Genomic DNA, 14,204 nt, shown 5'->3' on the forward strand with positions numbered 1-14,204 from the left:
CTACACCTTCTTTAAGTTCCTTCATTTTCTGTGTGTGAAAAGAAATCTCAAGATACTGCCCTTTTGTAACTGAAACACAAATGATAATTTCTATTTTTTACTTCCTCATCCATAATTAAATAACCTATTCATGATGTAATTATTTTGCGATGTAGTCATGTAACAATTATTTTTAAATGGAGGTTCATCATCTATGTTATTGTATAACCAGTAGCCCTGTTTTTCCTCTAAATTTGGTGTACAAATGAAATTATATAAATGTATATGTTATCTCTTGAAAACAACAGATTATTATAGTTCTTTGACTTTACTATAGAGGCAATGACATTCGAAACACTCTATTCCTCTGTTATAGAATTTGTTACATACTGACATATGATAAATTTATGGATATACTCCTATCTAATACTAGGTTATATGGTCCTTGAGGAATCAGATGTTCTGTCCAGATGCTGTGATTTGCATTTGATATCTCGTTTAACAACTACAACAACTCAGTTAAAAAGTGATTTCTTCTTTTTAAAGGAAGTAAAATGAAGCACATAGAAATAACGTGTCAGAGGATACGCAAGTTTGTGGTGGAGTAGCTTGAGTGTGATTAATGCTACCTGACTGCAAGGTCTCTGTTCATCCTTTACACAGACCTGGCCATATCATGTATGTTAGTACCAGAGCACCATACATAGATAGTGAATAACTACCCAAATGTTTAACTTTTATAACTTCTTGTGGTTCTAGATAACGAAAATATTCATCATGGAATGGGAGAATCAGACATTTAGCTCTGACTTCATCCTGATGGAAATCTTTAGTCACACTCCTACTCATATATTCCTCTTCTCTCTTGTCCTGGGTATCTTCACAGTGGCACTCTTGACAAACGCTATCATGGTTCTTCTCATCTACCTGGATACCCAACTCCACACCCCCATGTACTTCCTCCTCAGCCAACTCTCCCTCATGGACCTCATGCTCACCTGCACCACTGTACCCCAAATGGCCTACAACTACTTGTCTGGCAGGCGGTCCATTTCTGTAGCAGGATGTGAAACCCAGATATTCTTCTTTGTGTCTCTCCTCGGTGGTGAATGCTTCCTATTGGCTGTCATGGCCTATGACCGCTATGTTGCCATTTGCTACCCTCTTCAGTACCACAATCTCATGAACCAGAAAATCTGTGGACTCATGGCTGCCTCTTCATGGATCCTTGGTTCCCTGGATGGTATTGTTGATGTAGCTGCTACTTTGTCCTTTTCCTATTGCGGCTCCCGAGAAATAGCCCAGTTTTTCTGTGATGTGCCTGCACTCCTAAGTCTCTCATGCACTGATACTTCCACATTTGAAACTGTTCTTTTTATCTGTTGTCTATTGATGCTTCTCTTCCCTTTACTACTCATCGTTATCTCCTACACTCGTGTAATTGCGGCTGTCATTCGCATGAGCTCTGGAGAGGGTCGGCACAAGGCTTTTACGACGTGTACTTCACACCTTATTGTTGTCGGGATGTATTATGCAGCAGCTATGTTCATATACATGCGGCCCACTTCTAATCGTTCCCCAACCCAGGACAAGATGGTGTCATCCTTCTACTCCATTCTCACCCCCATGCTGAATCCCCTTATCTACAGCTTCCGCAACAAAGATGTGGCCAAAGCATTCAGTAAGGTCCTAGGGAAGGGGAAATCTAGGGAATAAATTGGATGATGGTCAATAAGGTTTTTTTTGGTTTGTTTTTTGTTTTTTGTTTTTTGTTTTTTTTGCTGTCTCATAACTCCTCTCTCTATCTGGCATGTTCATTTATCAAAAACAAAACAAAACTTGATTTTGCAGTAAATGTATAGACCATTTTCCTAAGGTATTTATAGACATTGGAATTGATAGACTCTGGGTACACAGTTAATTGGTATACTTTGCATTCATTGTATATTCATTGTGGCTTTAATCGTAAATCAATTAAAGTTCTTGAAAAGTGAAAAATTAAGTTAATAAACAGATACACTTTAGTTTATAGAACTAAATAATAAATAAAACTGCATTAAGTGCTTTTCCTTATTTTCAAAGCCCAGAGTCTTATTAAACTGCTTATAACTTGTGTACTGAGTTACATACCACTCTTGACTAATCTATTTTGTTATTAGTTCATTATATGTAAACAGCCAAACCATAGGGTCACAGATATTTTCTCATTTACCAAAAAGCTTGTCCTATAATAAATGTTACTTATATTGACAGAGGAGGTATTCTTTTTTTTGCTAAATATTTGGCTTCCTTGATACACTGAGCATTTGTATATTTGCAGATTGTCTTATGGCGGAACCACTTATATTCCAGAGTTTTATTATGTAGTGTAGTAGCATCATCCTATATTTTGTATATCTTTTTTTTTTTGAATCAGCAAATCTAAAGTAGTGAAATGAAACCCTAGTGCTGTGCTTCCTACCTACAAGTCATGATCTTTATCATATCCATGCATCAAATCATGATGGGAGTATTCTTATTGTTCAGATCAATACAATCCTAGTTGAATGAGTATTGAAAAGTTTTCATGAATTTGGCAGTTGATGTAGTAAAAGCATCATGAGATTGTTATGACAGAAGCTACCTACATTTTCCTGTGTTTTCCTGATGAACGTCGATGTTAACTGTGTGAGAATGTTCATTGGTTTCTGCTGAACTTTGTGCAAACCCCTGTTTCCCATCCAGAGACAACCTACACAGTCTTCTCAATGGAATACACTTAAACTCAGTAGGAACACCTCATCTTGCTGTGGGTAGGAGCATGCAAAGTGAAAACAGTTTTGTATCCCTAGATGATCAAATTTCTATGAATTATCTAGTTCTATCTGGCAAATTGCATAAACATTAGAAGGATTGGGATTAATTTCATGGAACTGGCATGTACTTCTCTAATTGGTTCCTAATATTTAGAGTTACTATAAAAGGATCTATCTAAAATAGGGCACTGAGGTGGTATTAACCTATTTAAAATATCCCTTATAAAAAATATGGTGGCCCTATTTGCAAGAGGGTCGGGGCATGAGATTTGCTATAGGATTTATGATATTCAATACCTCATCAAGCACCTTAAGACACAGTAACCTAGAAGTAAGTGGAAAAGGGGAATGTTGAGTTTTACATGTACTTGATGAACACCACTGGGAAGATGGATCCTTATGGAAATCATGGAAACCACATATTACATATTACAAATATTATTACATATTTCTAAATTTTTCAAGATAGAAATATTTCACAGTAGTTTTCCTAATTTTTAAGAAGGGGTAGAATTTCTTCCCTGACATACAAAAAAACAGTGCCAAAATATAATTCTTGACAGGAGAGTTTTCTTAAGTGAGTTTGTAAGTTCACAAGTGATCAAATTAAGTCTTCTAAAACTTTCTTCCTTCTGTCTTCTATTTTTCTTTTTCTTCATCTTTTTGACATACAATATGCTATTAATGGAAACAATAGTATAGTTTTATATTGTTATATTGAGTTCATGGAAGTTTGATTTGCTTCAGAAAAAAGTATTGTAAAGAATTAATCACAGCATACCACGCAGTTATTGTGGTTTCAGTTCCAGACCACCACAATAAAGTGAATATCACAATAAAGCAAATCACATGACTTTTTTGATTTCCCAGTGAATATAGAAGTTATGTTTACATTATGCTGTGGCCTATTATGTGTGCAATAGGGTTATATCTGAAAAAACAATGTACATATTTTAATTAAAAAACATTTTATTGCTAAAAAATGCTAACTATCATCTGAGGATTCAGAGAGTTGTAATCTTTGTGCTGGTAGAGGGTGTTAACTCGATGTTGATGGCTGCTGACTGATCAGGGTGGTGGTTGCTGAAGGTTGGGGTGGCTGTGGCAATTTCTTAAAATAAGACAACAATGAAGTTTGCCACACCGATTGACTCTTCCTTTCGTGAACAATTCTTCTGTAGCATGTGATACTATTTGACGGCATTTTTTCCTCAGTAGAATTTCTTTCAGACTCGGAATCAACCCTCTCAAACCCTGCCACTGCATTACCAACGAGTTGATGTAATATTCTAAATCCTTTGTTGTCATTTCAACAATGTTCATAGCATCTTCACCAGAAGTAGATTCCATCTCTAGAAACCACTTTCTTTGCTCACCCATAAGAAGCAACTCCTCATCTCTTCTAGTTCTATCATGAGATTGCAGCAATTCAGTCACATCTTCAGGCTCCACCTCTAATTCTAGTTCTCTTGCTATTTCTATCACATCTGCAGTTACTTCATCCACTGAAGTCTTGAACCCCTCAAAGTCATCCATGAGGGTTGGTATCAACTTCTTCCAAACACGTGTTAATGTTGATGTTTTGAACTCTTTCCATGAATCACAAATGTTCTTAATGGCACCTAGAATGGTAAATCCTTTCCAGAAGGTTCTCAATTTTACTTTGCCTGGATCCATCAGAGGAATTACACTGTCTATGCAGCTCTAGCCTTATGAAATGTGTTTCTTAAATAATAAGACTTGAAAGTTGAAATTACTCCTTGATCCATGGAATGCAGAATGGATTTTGTGCTAGCAGGCATGAACAACATTAATCTTGTTGTACATCTCCTTCAGAGCTCTTGGGTGTCCAAGTGCATTGTCAATGAGCAGTAATATTTTGAAAGGAATCTTTTTTTCTGAGGAGTAGGTCTCAACAGTGGGCTTAAAAGATATGGTGAATCATGTTGTAAACAGATGTGTTGTCATCCAGGCTTTGTTGTTGCATTTATAGAGCACAGGCAGAGTAGATTTCGCACTATTCCTAAAGGCCCTACGATTTTCAGAATGGTAAGTGAGCATTGGCTTCAACCTAAGGTCATCAGATACATTCACCCATAACAAGAGAGCCAGTCAGCCTGTCCTTTGAAACTTTGAGACCAGGCATTGACTTTTCCTCTCTAGCTATGAAAGTCCCAGATGTCATCTTCTTCCAATGTAAAACTGTTTCATTTACATTGAAAGTCTGTTGTTTAGTATAGCAACCTTCATTAATTATCTTAGCTAGATCTTCTCGATAACTTGCTGCAATTTCTACATTTGCTACTTTACCTTGCACTTTTATGTTGTGGAGATGGCTTCTTTCCTTAAATCTCATGAACCAACATCTGCTAGTTTCAAACTTTTCTTCTGCAGCTTCATCACCATTCTCAGCCTTCATGGAATTAAAGAGGGTTAGGTCCTTGCTCTGGATTAGGCTTTGATTTAAGAGAATGTTGTGGCTGGTTTGATCTTCCATCCAAACCACTAAAACTTTCTTCGTATCAGCAATAAGACTGCTTTGCTTTCTTATGTTTCCTGTGTTCCCTCGAATAGCACTTTTGATTTCCTTCAAGAACTTTTCCTTTGCATTCACAACTTGGCTAACTGTTTGGTGCAAGAGGCCTAGCTTTTGGCCTATCTCAGCTTTTGACATACCTTCCTCACTAAGCTTAATGGTTTCTAGCTTTCGATTTAAAATGAAAGATGTGTGACTCTTCCTTTCACTTGAACTCTTAGAGGCCATGTAAGGTTATTAATTGGCCTAATTTCAATATTGTTGTGTCTCAGGGAATAGGGAGGCCTGAGGAGAGGGAGAGAGATAGGCGAACAGCTGGTCAGTGGAGCAGTTAGGACACATACAACATCTATCAATTAAGTTCGCTGTCGTTTATGGGAGTGGTTTGTGGCACCTCAAAACAATTATGACACACAAATCATAGATCACTGATCATAGATCATCATAACAAATATAATAATGATGGGAAAGTTTGAAATACTGCAAGAATTACTGATACTGACCCTGATGTCAGTTTCCCTACATTAAACCCAGTATATATGGGGTTAAAACCAAAATACTCCTTCCCTGCTTACTCCCTGGCTTCCTGGCTCCATAATCCTCTGTCAGCCATGGAGACAGACACAGCCAAGGACAAGTGCCTGGATTCCTTATCTCCTCCCCACAAAGAGATACAGGCTGGTGGGAAAGCTCCCACCAGCAAGGCCATATGCTCTCCTCCCCCTACCTAAAACCCCAAATAAAAACTCTTCCTTTTAGCTTTTTGGGGAGTTTGGGATTTCAACATTAGCTGCCCTTTCTCCTTGCTCAGTGCTGTGTAATAATAAAATTCCTACTTTCTTCCACTACACCCAGTGTCAGAGATTGGCTTTCTGCGCAACAGGTGAGAGAACTCACTTCAACTTTGATATCATTACCAAAATATGACACAGAGACACGAAATGAGCAAATGCTGTTGGAAAAATGGCACCCATAGACTTGCGTGGAGTAAGGTTGCCACAAATCTTCAATTTGTAAAAAATATAATATCTGTGAAGCACAATGAAGTGAAGCACAATGAAAAGAGATATATCCTACCTGCTTAGATGTGAAGTGGCTACCACAGCCTGCAGATTTTGTTGGTGTGAACGTGGTGTTATCATATTCTTAAGTTCTGAAGACCGTAGGAATATTTGGAACTGTGGATTCAAGTAAACAAAAGTTTAAATTGTGTACCTCTGAAATGCTGAAGCAGCTATGTATGTTTGAACAGAAGATGACCTGCCTGCATATGCTGAAGGAACCCAGTACTCTGAAAGAGCTATCAGATTCCATTTCTTAAGAAAGATAAGAAAATTGGGGCAAGAGGATGGTGGAACTATTTATTTCACATCTAATCTGACATCATAGTAACTAACACTATGTGAGTGAAACTGTATCTGGTACATATCACAGTGGTGAGTGATGGGCTGAGTTGTACAAGCTGAGTGAACATACTTCATGATGGGAAAGGGTAATGGGCCTCAAGGAAACCTCAATAAGTGTGTCCTAATTGGTTTCAGGACCTACTGCTTCATCCTCATCAAAGAAACATTCTTAATAACCTGATCATCCTAAATGCACATCTAACTTGCCTCACAACATGTGGATACTCTGCCAAGTGTGGGCAATTGAACCCATAAGGAATAAGCTGAGGATTACCAATGCTCAACTGATAACCTGTGTGGAGCCCAGTACCCTTGTTGATCATACACCCAGATATTAAACATACCCAGGTTTACAAGAGAAAGGAAGAAACTTGGGAGAATAATGACATCTAGAGTAGCTCAATCTCTGCTCATCTATGCTTTTCCCTGCTCCACTCCTTGGGCAGGAGCACTAGTACTTATTGATCAAGTGCTATGGTGAGAAGGATAGAGATCTTTAGGTATAAACAAGGAAAGGGTTAAATATCTCCTTTTCAATATAATTAGTGAACAACAATAGGTCGTGCCAAGAACAGTTCCTTCTAGAGAAGATGTTAGGTGGACAGGTTAGTCAAAGCATGACTCTAAGTTCTCAGGGCACACTTTCTCTTTCCTCTCATTCTGGTTTATCGGGTTTCTTTGCTGTGAGAGGTAAATGTATAAGGTTGAGGTTTGTGTGTGAACATAGGCAGGAAAGAGCAGAGAGACTCCTCAGCCAACTATTGTGTTATATGACAGTTATACAATCATAAACAGTTTAGTCCATCTCTACAAGAACTAAATAGAGATGGGAGAGGGTCCAGGACTGTGGAAATTATAAACGTTTATTTTCTCGAGGTTGGCTTTCACATTCATTTCTTTTAGCCCTTTCTAGTCTGAGGAAGGGATGGTGGTAGGTCCTGTTTCATTCATTTGTGATCCTGAGTTTCGGGATAAATATCATCTCCGCTGAAGTTAAAAAAATGTGCAAAACTTTAGGATTCTCAGAATCCATTCAGCTAATTTCTAATTTTAAAGTGAAAAATTCCATATTGTGACACAGTAAAGCTGAAAACTATCTTTATACCCACCAGTAACCCAGTGTAGATATTGAAGTCCAGAGATATGAAATGATTTTATGAAGGTCACAGATTTATGATCATTGTGTAGACTCATCAAAGAGAGCTTGAAAATTTTAGGAAGCAACACAGCAAACGTTCCAGACCGGAGAGGACCCAAACACACTCTAACGTAATGAGATGTGTTTGTTTCTACAGTGGTCACTTTTTTCTGGTCCAATATAATGTTTTTTACAGATTTATATTTGAACTTGTAAATTTCACCAGTCCATTGAAGGAGGTTCTGCATTGTCATCTCTAAACATATCATTCATAATGAGATTGCAACATATATGATGTCTTTTAGGTTTCAAAATATCTGGAAGTCAAGTTATAATCCAAAACTTCTTCTGACTTTTTTGATTCTAGTGTTCTCTGACGTTGGTTGTGGTGATCACCATGTCAGACTGGCGATTGCAGCAAACTTAGGTCTCCTGCTCCAAGCTCAGTAGAGAGGTTCTACTACTTAGAAAAACAGTGTTCAGGAACTCATTAAGTGAGGTACCTCATGGGGACTGAAAACTTTTAATGAGCGTGGCAAAGTGGAGACCCAGGGAGTCTAGTTAAAAACTACCTAATTGGAAAAGTATGAAAGTTTATGTGGTTTCTTGGGACCAAAGGGCAAGGCACTAACTAGTGAAACATGGAAACTGTCATGATTAGCAAACTCAAAAGGACAAAGCTGTTGGTTACCTTGGTGACAGCTGACAGAGAAGGAAGTCTAATAGTGGTAAATAGAGATCCATCAAAATGATGTGGAAACCAGTTAACATATGATCATTTTATACTAATTAATACAATTAGTAGAGTATGTGCTAGGCCTGTTGTGACATTATGTTGTACAGGCCAAATCTGTCTGTTTAAAGTTAAAATCATATCACTACAAACTTACACACATTTGGAATTAAAAACACTTTTTCTGATGAATACAGGATATTTTACATAGAAAATGATCCAGTTATCAGCCTTATAGTTAGATTATAAAAATTCAATTATTCTATCAACTGACTTTACATTAGATTCCATTGTATTCATTAAGTCAGACTACGATCTTTTTCTTTTTAAAGATCACCAAGTAATCAACTCTATATAATTCTCATTTACTAACCAAATAATCTAATCAAGCTTCATTTAAGCACTAAAGTAATAAATAAAATGATAATGCATAGTATATTTTATATATATTATATAAATAAAATATATTATAAATATATATCCTAGAATTCATTCATTCTTTTAAAAAATTGTTTTTAGTATTGTAAAATATTTTAATGATACATGGTACAAAATAAATGATATAATAAATATGCAGATATTTAACATAAAAGTTTATTATATCTTAACTTTATTACTTTATTTCTTTTCCTATTTTTAGCGAAAATAAATTCCAACTAGAGTTGATGCCCTCTATGTAACTCTCCATAATCATACTATTTACCTCTTATATTTTTGGCCATAAACAGAAGCTTGAATTTGTGGTTAATAATTCCCAGGAATGGTGTTATATTTTGATTAATATGTATATATTCATAAAAATTATATAATGACATTAGGAAGATGTTTATATTTGATACATAAGATATTATATTCTCCATATAGTTCTTCAGCTGGCATCATTCACACATTATGTTTTAAAACTTAATCTATGTTGATATAAATCAAATTCATTGATGTGAACTTTTAAACACTTGTATGATATCTCACTTGTATAAATACAACTTCAACTCATTTATCCGTGTCCCTATTGGTAGAAATTTTGGTTGATATGTGTTACATATCAATGAGTAAATAAGTATTGAATAAACAATGAATACTTATTTACCTATCTCTATATGGATAACTTGTCTTAGTAGTGAGGTTGAACATCTTTGATAAGTTTATTACCACTTGTGTTTCTCTTTCAGCACATTATCCTTTATATCTGTGGCATCTTTATCTGGTGTATCAGAATGCTATTTACTTTTATGCACAGTATTATGCTCACATCTAGCAATAACACTGATTTTTCTGGAGACTTATGTTGACAATCAGATTACCTGCAAATAATGTTGATTCTATACCTTCCTTTTTAATTATTGTGATTTTTAATTTGTTTTCAGTTTTGTCTCTTTGCAATACTAGGATTTCCAGGGTAATGTTGGAATAGTAGTGGTCATTGTGGGGATTCTTGCTCATTCCTGATTTTAATTAGAATATTTTAAATGTTTCAGGATTAATTTTGAAATTTGTAATAAGATCTTTCTGGATGTCCCTCATTAGGTTAAGAAATTTTTTTTAAATTTTCAGATTGCTAAAGGCTTATATCATTATAAGTGTTAAATTATGTGTTAAATTTAGTCGAATTTTTTTGCAACTATGATTGTGTTTTACTCAGTGAATTTGATAATATAACCCAATATATTTATAGGTATTTTCCTATTTATGAGATAAACCCCATTCAATTATGATACTGGCTATATGTGGATTTTATATGGTAAATTTGCTAATAAATTTATTTAAGATTATTGTTTCAAATTAATACATAATGTGATCTTCTATACTTTTAATTCTACTACTATAATTGCCCAGCTTTGATATCTCAATTATCCTAAATGATAAGTGAGTTAGGCAAAAGACTCTAGGTTATTGTTGGTTGGTTTCCCATTCTCTGAAATAGTTTGGTGTAAAAGGGATTATTTGTGCCTTAAAGATTTGTAATAACTCACCTATAAAATCCTATATGCTTGGAGTTTATTACACTTGCATACATGGATCATTTTAATTTCTGTAATAATCATTGTTTTATTCATGATCTTCTAATTCTCAAGTTGATGTTATGACTTTTGCTTTCCAGAAAATTATACTGTTTCCCTTAAAATTTCAAGCTTATTGGCAATATCTGTTTTCTGTTTTATTTTTCTATGAAATACATTTAAAGCCATTCCAGTATTAGTATAATTATTTCCCACAAGTGTTGAAACGTACTCGCATTGTTCCCATCTACAATTCTTATTTCTTTTTAACCCATGAGTTTTCTTGAAGTACATTCTAAAATTTCCAAACACGTGTAGTTTTATTACTTATGTTTTCGATTATTGTTTAATGCGATTTTAACTGCATGTCTAAGAAGGTGGTTTCTGTGTTGTATTAGTTATTTCCCCCTAGAACACTTGTAAATACTCTGTCTCAGTTTTTCCATGACACTCCTTTCAAGGCATTCTCATTTTTGCCTTCAAATTGGGATCAATATTTACCATGTTTACTTCTATTTGGGATCAGTATTTGTACCCTGACTTCTCCTATCAAAATATAGTCCATCCCAAATGGCTTTACTCCTTTTGTAGCAAAGACTGGCAATTGGTTGATTAGATATTGAAAGCTTTGCTGTAGTATTCTATTTCTCTACCATTTACTTATTTGTTTGTTTGTATATTTGTTTTAACAACAAGAGTATATTTAATACTTTTTCAGGCTTGGGAATGGTAATTCTGCATTCAAACATTTCACAGAAAAGAGAGATCATAATTCTTAGTATTAAAGAAAATTCTTGAGATTGTATTTTTTTCAATCACTAACGTATTTTGTCTCAATAAAAAACATTTTTCATGCAATTACTCAAGTTGCAATTCAAATAATACAAAATTTACATCATTAAGTAAAATCTTTGGCTAGATTTGATTTTTGCTTCTTCTTTATTACATTTTGAGTTTTCATAAAACTTTGCATATTGTTCAATTTTAGCACAATTTGTATTAATTTACCAAACATTTAAATAAAATACTACTTATTCTACACAAAGTCTTCAAGGAAGTAAAGAGGAGAGATCACTTTCCAACCCATTTTATGAGGCTATTACCCTGATAGCAAAACCACATAAAGTAAAAAATGAAAATTTACACCAGTGTCCCACATGAACATAGACTCAAAAATCTTCAACAATTTATTTGTAAATCAAACCCAAAATAAATCAAGAGAATTGTACACTATGACCACGTGGAATTTATTCCAGAAATTTAAGGACAGCTCCAATAAACAAAAATTAATCAGTTATATCCACCACATAACAAGCTAAGGAAAAAAATCACGATTATATCAACTAATGTCGAAAAGATTTTGACAAAATTCAACACTCATTCAAGACCAAAGAATGAAAAACAAACTGTCAGTGAACTAGAAATAGAAGTGAACTTAACCGGATAAAGAGCACCTACAAAAGTTCTAACAGCCAACGTGATAATTAATGTAGAAAGACTGAGTGTTTTCCTCCAAAGATCAGAAACAAGGCTTTTGGAACCATTTGTATGTTTGAACACATGCAAATACAACTTTTATAAAAAGATAACTGTAATAGATCAAGAGAATAGAGTACACAATTCAGAAAAAAATAAAAATATATGGTGTTTAATAGATAAAATACGGCATGAATTTAGAGAAATTTTGGTGCTTGTTTGGCAGCTTGTATACTAAAACTGGAACAAGAAGGAGAAGATTAGCATGACCCCTGTGCAAAGATGACATGCAAACTCATAAAGCAGTTCATAAATTTGTCAAATATACTTCAATTAAAAAAATGAGATATAGAGAAATCTTGGGTTAATCATTTTGAGGCAAATTACTGTCTTTTGGAAGAAAACAAAGTTAAATCCATTCATCACACCATACATTAAATATATTATGTAGTTATCATATATTATATATTAATATAAATATATTATATATTAAATATAAATGAACAAAGTAACTCACAGCTTAAATATGAAATAAAACTGTGAACTATTCTAAGAAGAAATATATTAATAATTTTATAAACTTGTGGCAGAGAGATAATCTGTGCACTCTCCCAAACCCACAAGCCATTATAAATTGGCAGATTTGACTCTGTGAGAGTTTAGAATTTCTATAGAGTCTAAGGATCCAAAAATGAGGAGGGAGGACAAATAACTAATTAGGAGAAATATCTGCAAACATGTAACAAAGATGAAAAATCAATTATATGACAGGAGGTCCCTCAACCAATAAAAAGACAAACATCTCAAAGGAAACTATGAGGTACTTATGAATAGAAAATCTCCACAGGACAATAAACTCCATGTAAACATAAAAACATGTATTTCTCTCCCTATGTGTTATGAAGTATAATTTAAAACACCTACTTGATCACCAAATTGTCAAAAATATGAAAAAATACTGATACTATCCAGTGTTGTTATGGGGTGCAGAAATGGGCATTTTAACCTGTTGGGAGGATTGTGTAAACTGGGTCAAACTGTTGGAGTATTATTAGACACTCTATAACATTTACAAATTTTTTATGACCTAGCAAAGTTCGGAATTCTTTTGAATAAAATTATTAGCATAGTGACTTAAAGATACTTTCATAACTTGTTTTATAGAAGGCTTTTTTCCTAAAAAAATAAAACAAAACCACTCTAATCAAAATGGTAACATCTAAATAACCTACTGTATTTCCATACAATTAATACCAGTGACACTATCCTAAAGAATAAAAGAGCTCTATATGGTCATTGTCTCTGTAATTTTTAAAAAAGCTTTACAGCATATATTTAGTTTTTGGGGGAAATTCAATTTCCAAAATCACATATAGAACTTGAGTTCATTTAAAACATTTTTTAACTCAGAAACTATGAACTGATGGAAACATGAGCCCGGTTTTCACCTACCTTGGAAACCTGGAGAAGTGGGCCATTTAATCACTCAATAGTAATTTTACACCAGAGATTTCCCAAATAGAGACGATGTTTCTCACTTCAGTAACCTTGACCATGTTACACTAATCCACGTGGAATCATAGAACATATTGTGTTCATGAAGTTTTTATAAAATACAAAAATTAAGCAGAAGAAAAATCTCGCTCAAGCCTTACCACACAAGGCAACCAGAGTTGGTGTACTACCTAGTCTTTTGACAGCATCCTAATTATTGTTCTTAAATGTATGGTAGCTAGTACAACTCTAATTCTTATTTTCCATGGACAAGAGACTCTCCAGAGAGATCTTTCCTCTGAGTCCAGGGTTATGAATCTCAAAGTTGAGTTCATGACAGTGGCCTAAGGAGGTTGTAGCAAACACATATACTCAGGGAGTTCAAAAGATATAAATGTACCTCACGTGCCAGATACAAACTAACCCAGAGCCAAGATTCACAGCTTTGTGCTTGGGTGAGTGAAGTAAAATTTAGGATTTGAAAAAAGGGGCCAAAAATAAAAATTAATTAAGGCAGCAAAAAATGGTGGTCAAGAACTTTTCGGAAAGCACCATTTGAGCATCAGAGGGAATCGAATGAGGAAGTATCAGAATTCATGAGTGAGAATGAAAACTTGAAGATAATCCACATGTGGGATGATGGCTGAAAG

The 14,204-nt window shown here is 34.5% G+C and overlaps 1 protein-coding gene and 1 non-coding gene across 2 annotated transcripts; both read left to right on the forward strand.

Annotated features, from left to right (window-relative positions):
* Window positions 1-750: 750 nt before the first annotated feature.
* On the forward strand, window positions 751-1,695 carry LOC124227442 (olfactory receptor 2M3-like). Its single transcript, XM_046641460.1, has one exon. The coding sequence runs from the start codon at window positions 757-759 to the stop codon at window positions 1,693-1,695; it is 939 nt and encodes a 312-aa protein (XP_046497416.1). The 5' UTR covers window positions 751-756.
* A 10,576-nt stretch (window positions 1,696-12,271) lies between these two features.
* Window positions 12,272-12,377, forward strand: LOC124227491 (U6 spliceosomal RNA). The gene has a single exon (XR_006885500.1). It is a non-coding gene; the product is annotated as a U6 spliceosomal RNA (small nuclear RNA).
* The last annotated feature ends 1,827 nt before the right edge of the window (window positions 12,378-14,204 follow it).

This window comes from Equus quagga, chromosome 15 (assembly GCF_021613505.1).
Source record: "Equus quagga isolate Etosha38 chromosome 15, UCLA_HA_Equagga_1.0, whole genome shotgun sequence".
NCBI lineage: Eukaryota > Metazoa > Chordata > Mammalia > Perissodactyla > Equidae > Equus > Equus quagga.

Excerpts from the sequence above, each read along its gene's own strand:
- LOC124227442 (XM_046641460.1), top strand. The coding sequence starts at position 757 with ATGGAATGGGAGAATCAGACATTTAGCTCTGACTTCATCCTGATGGAA.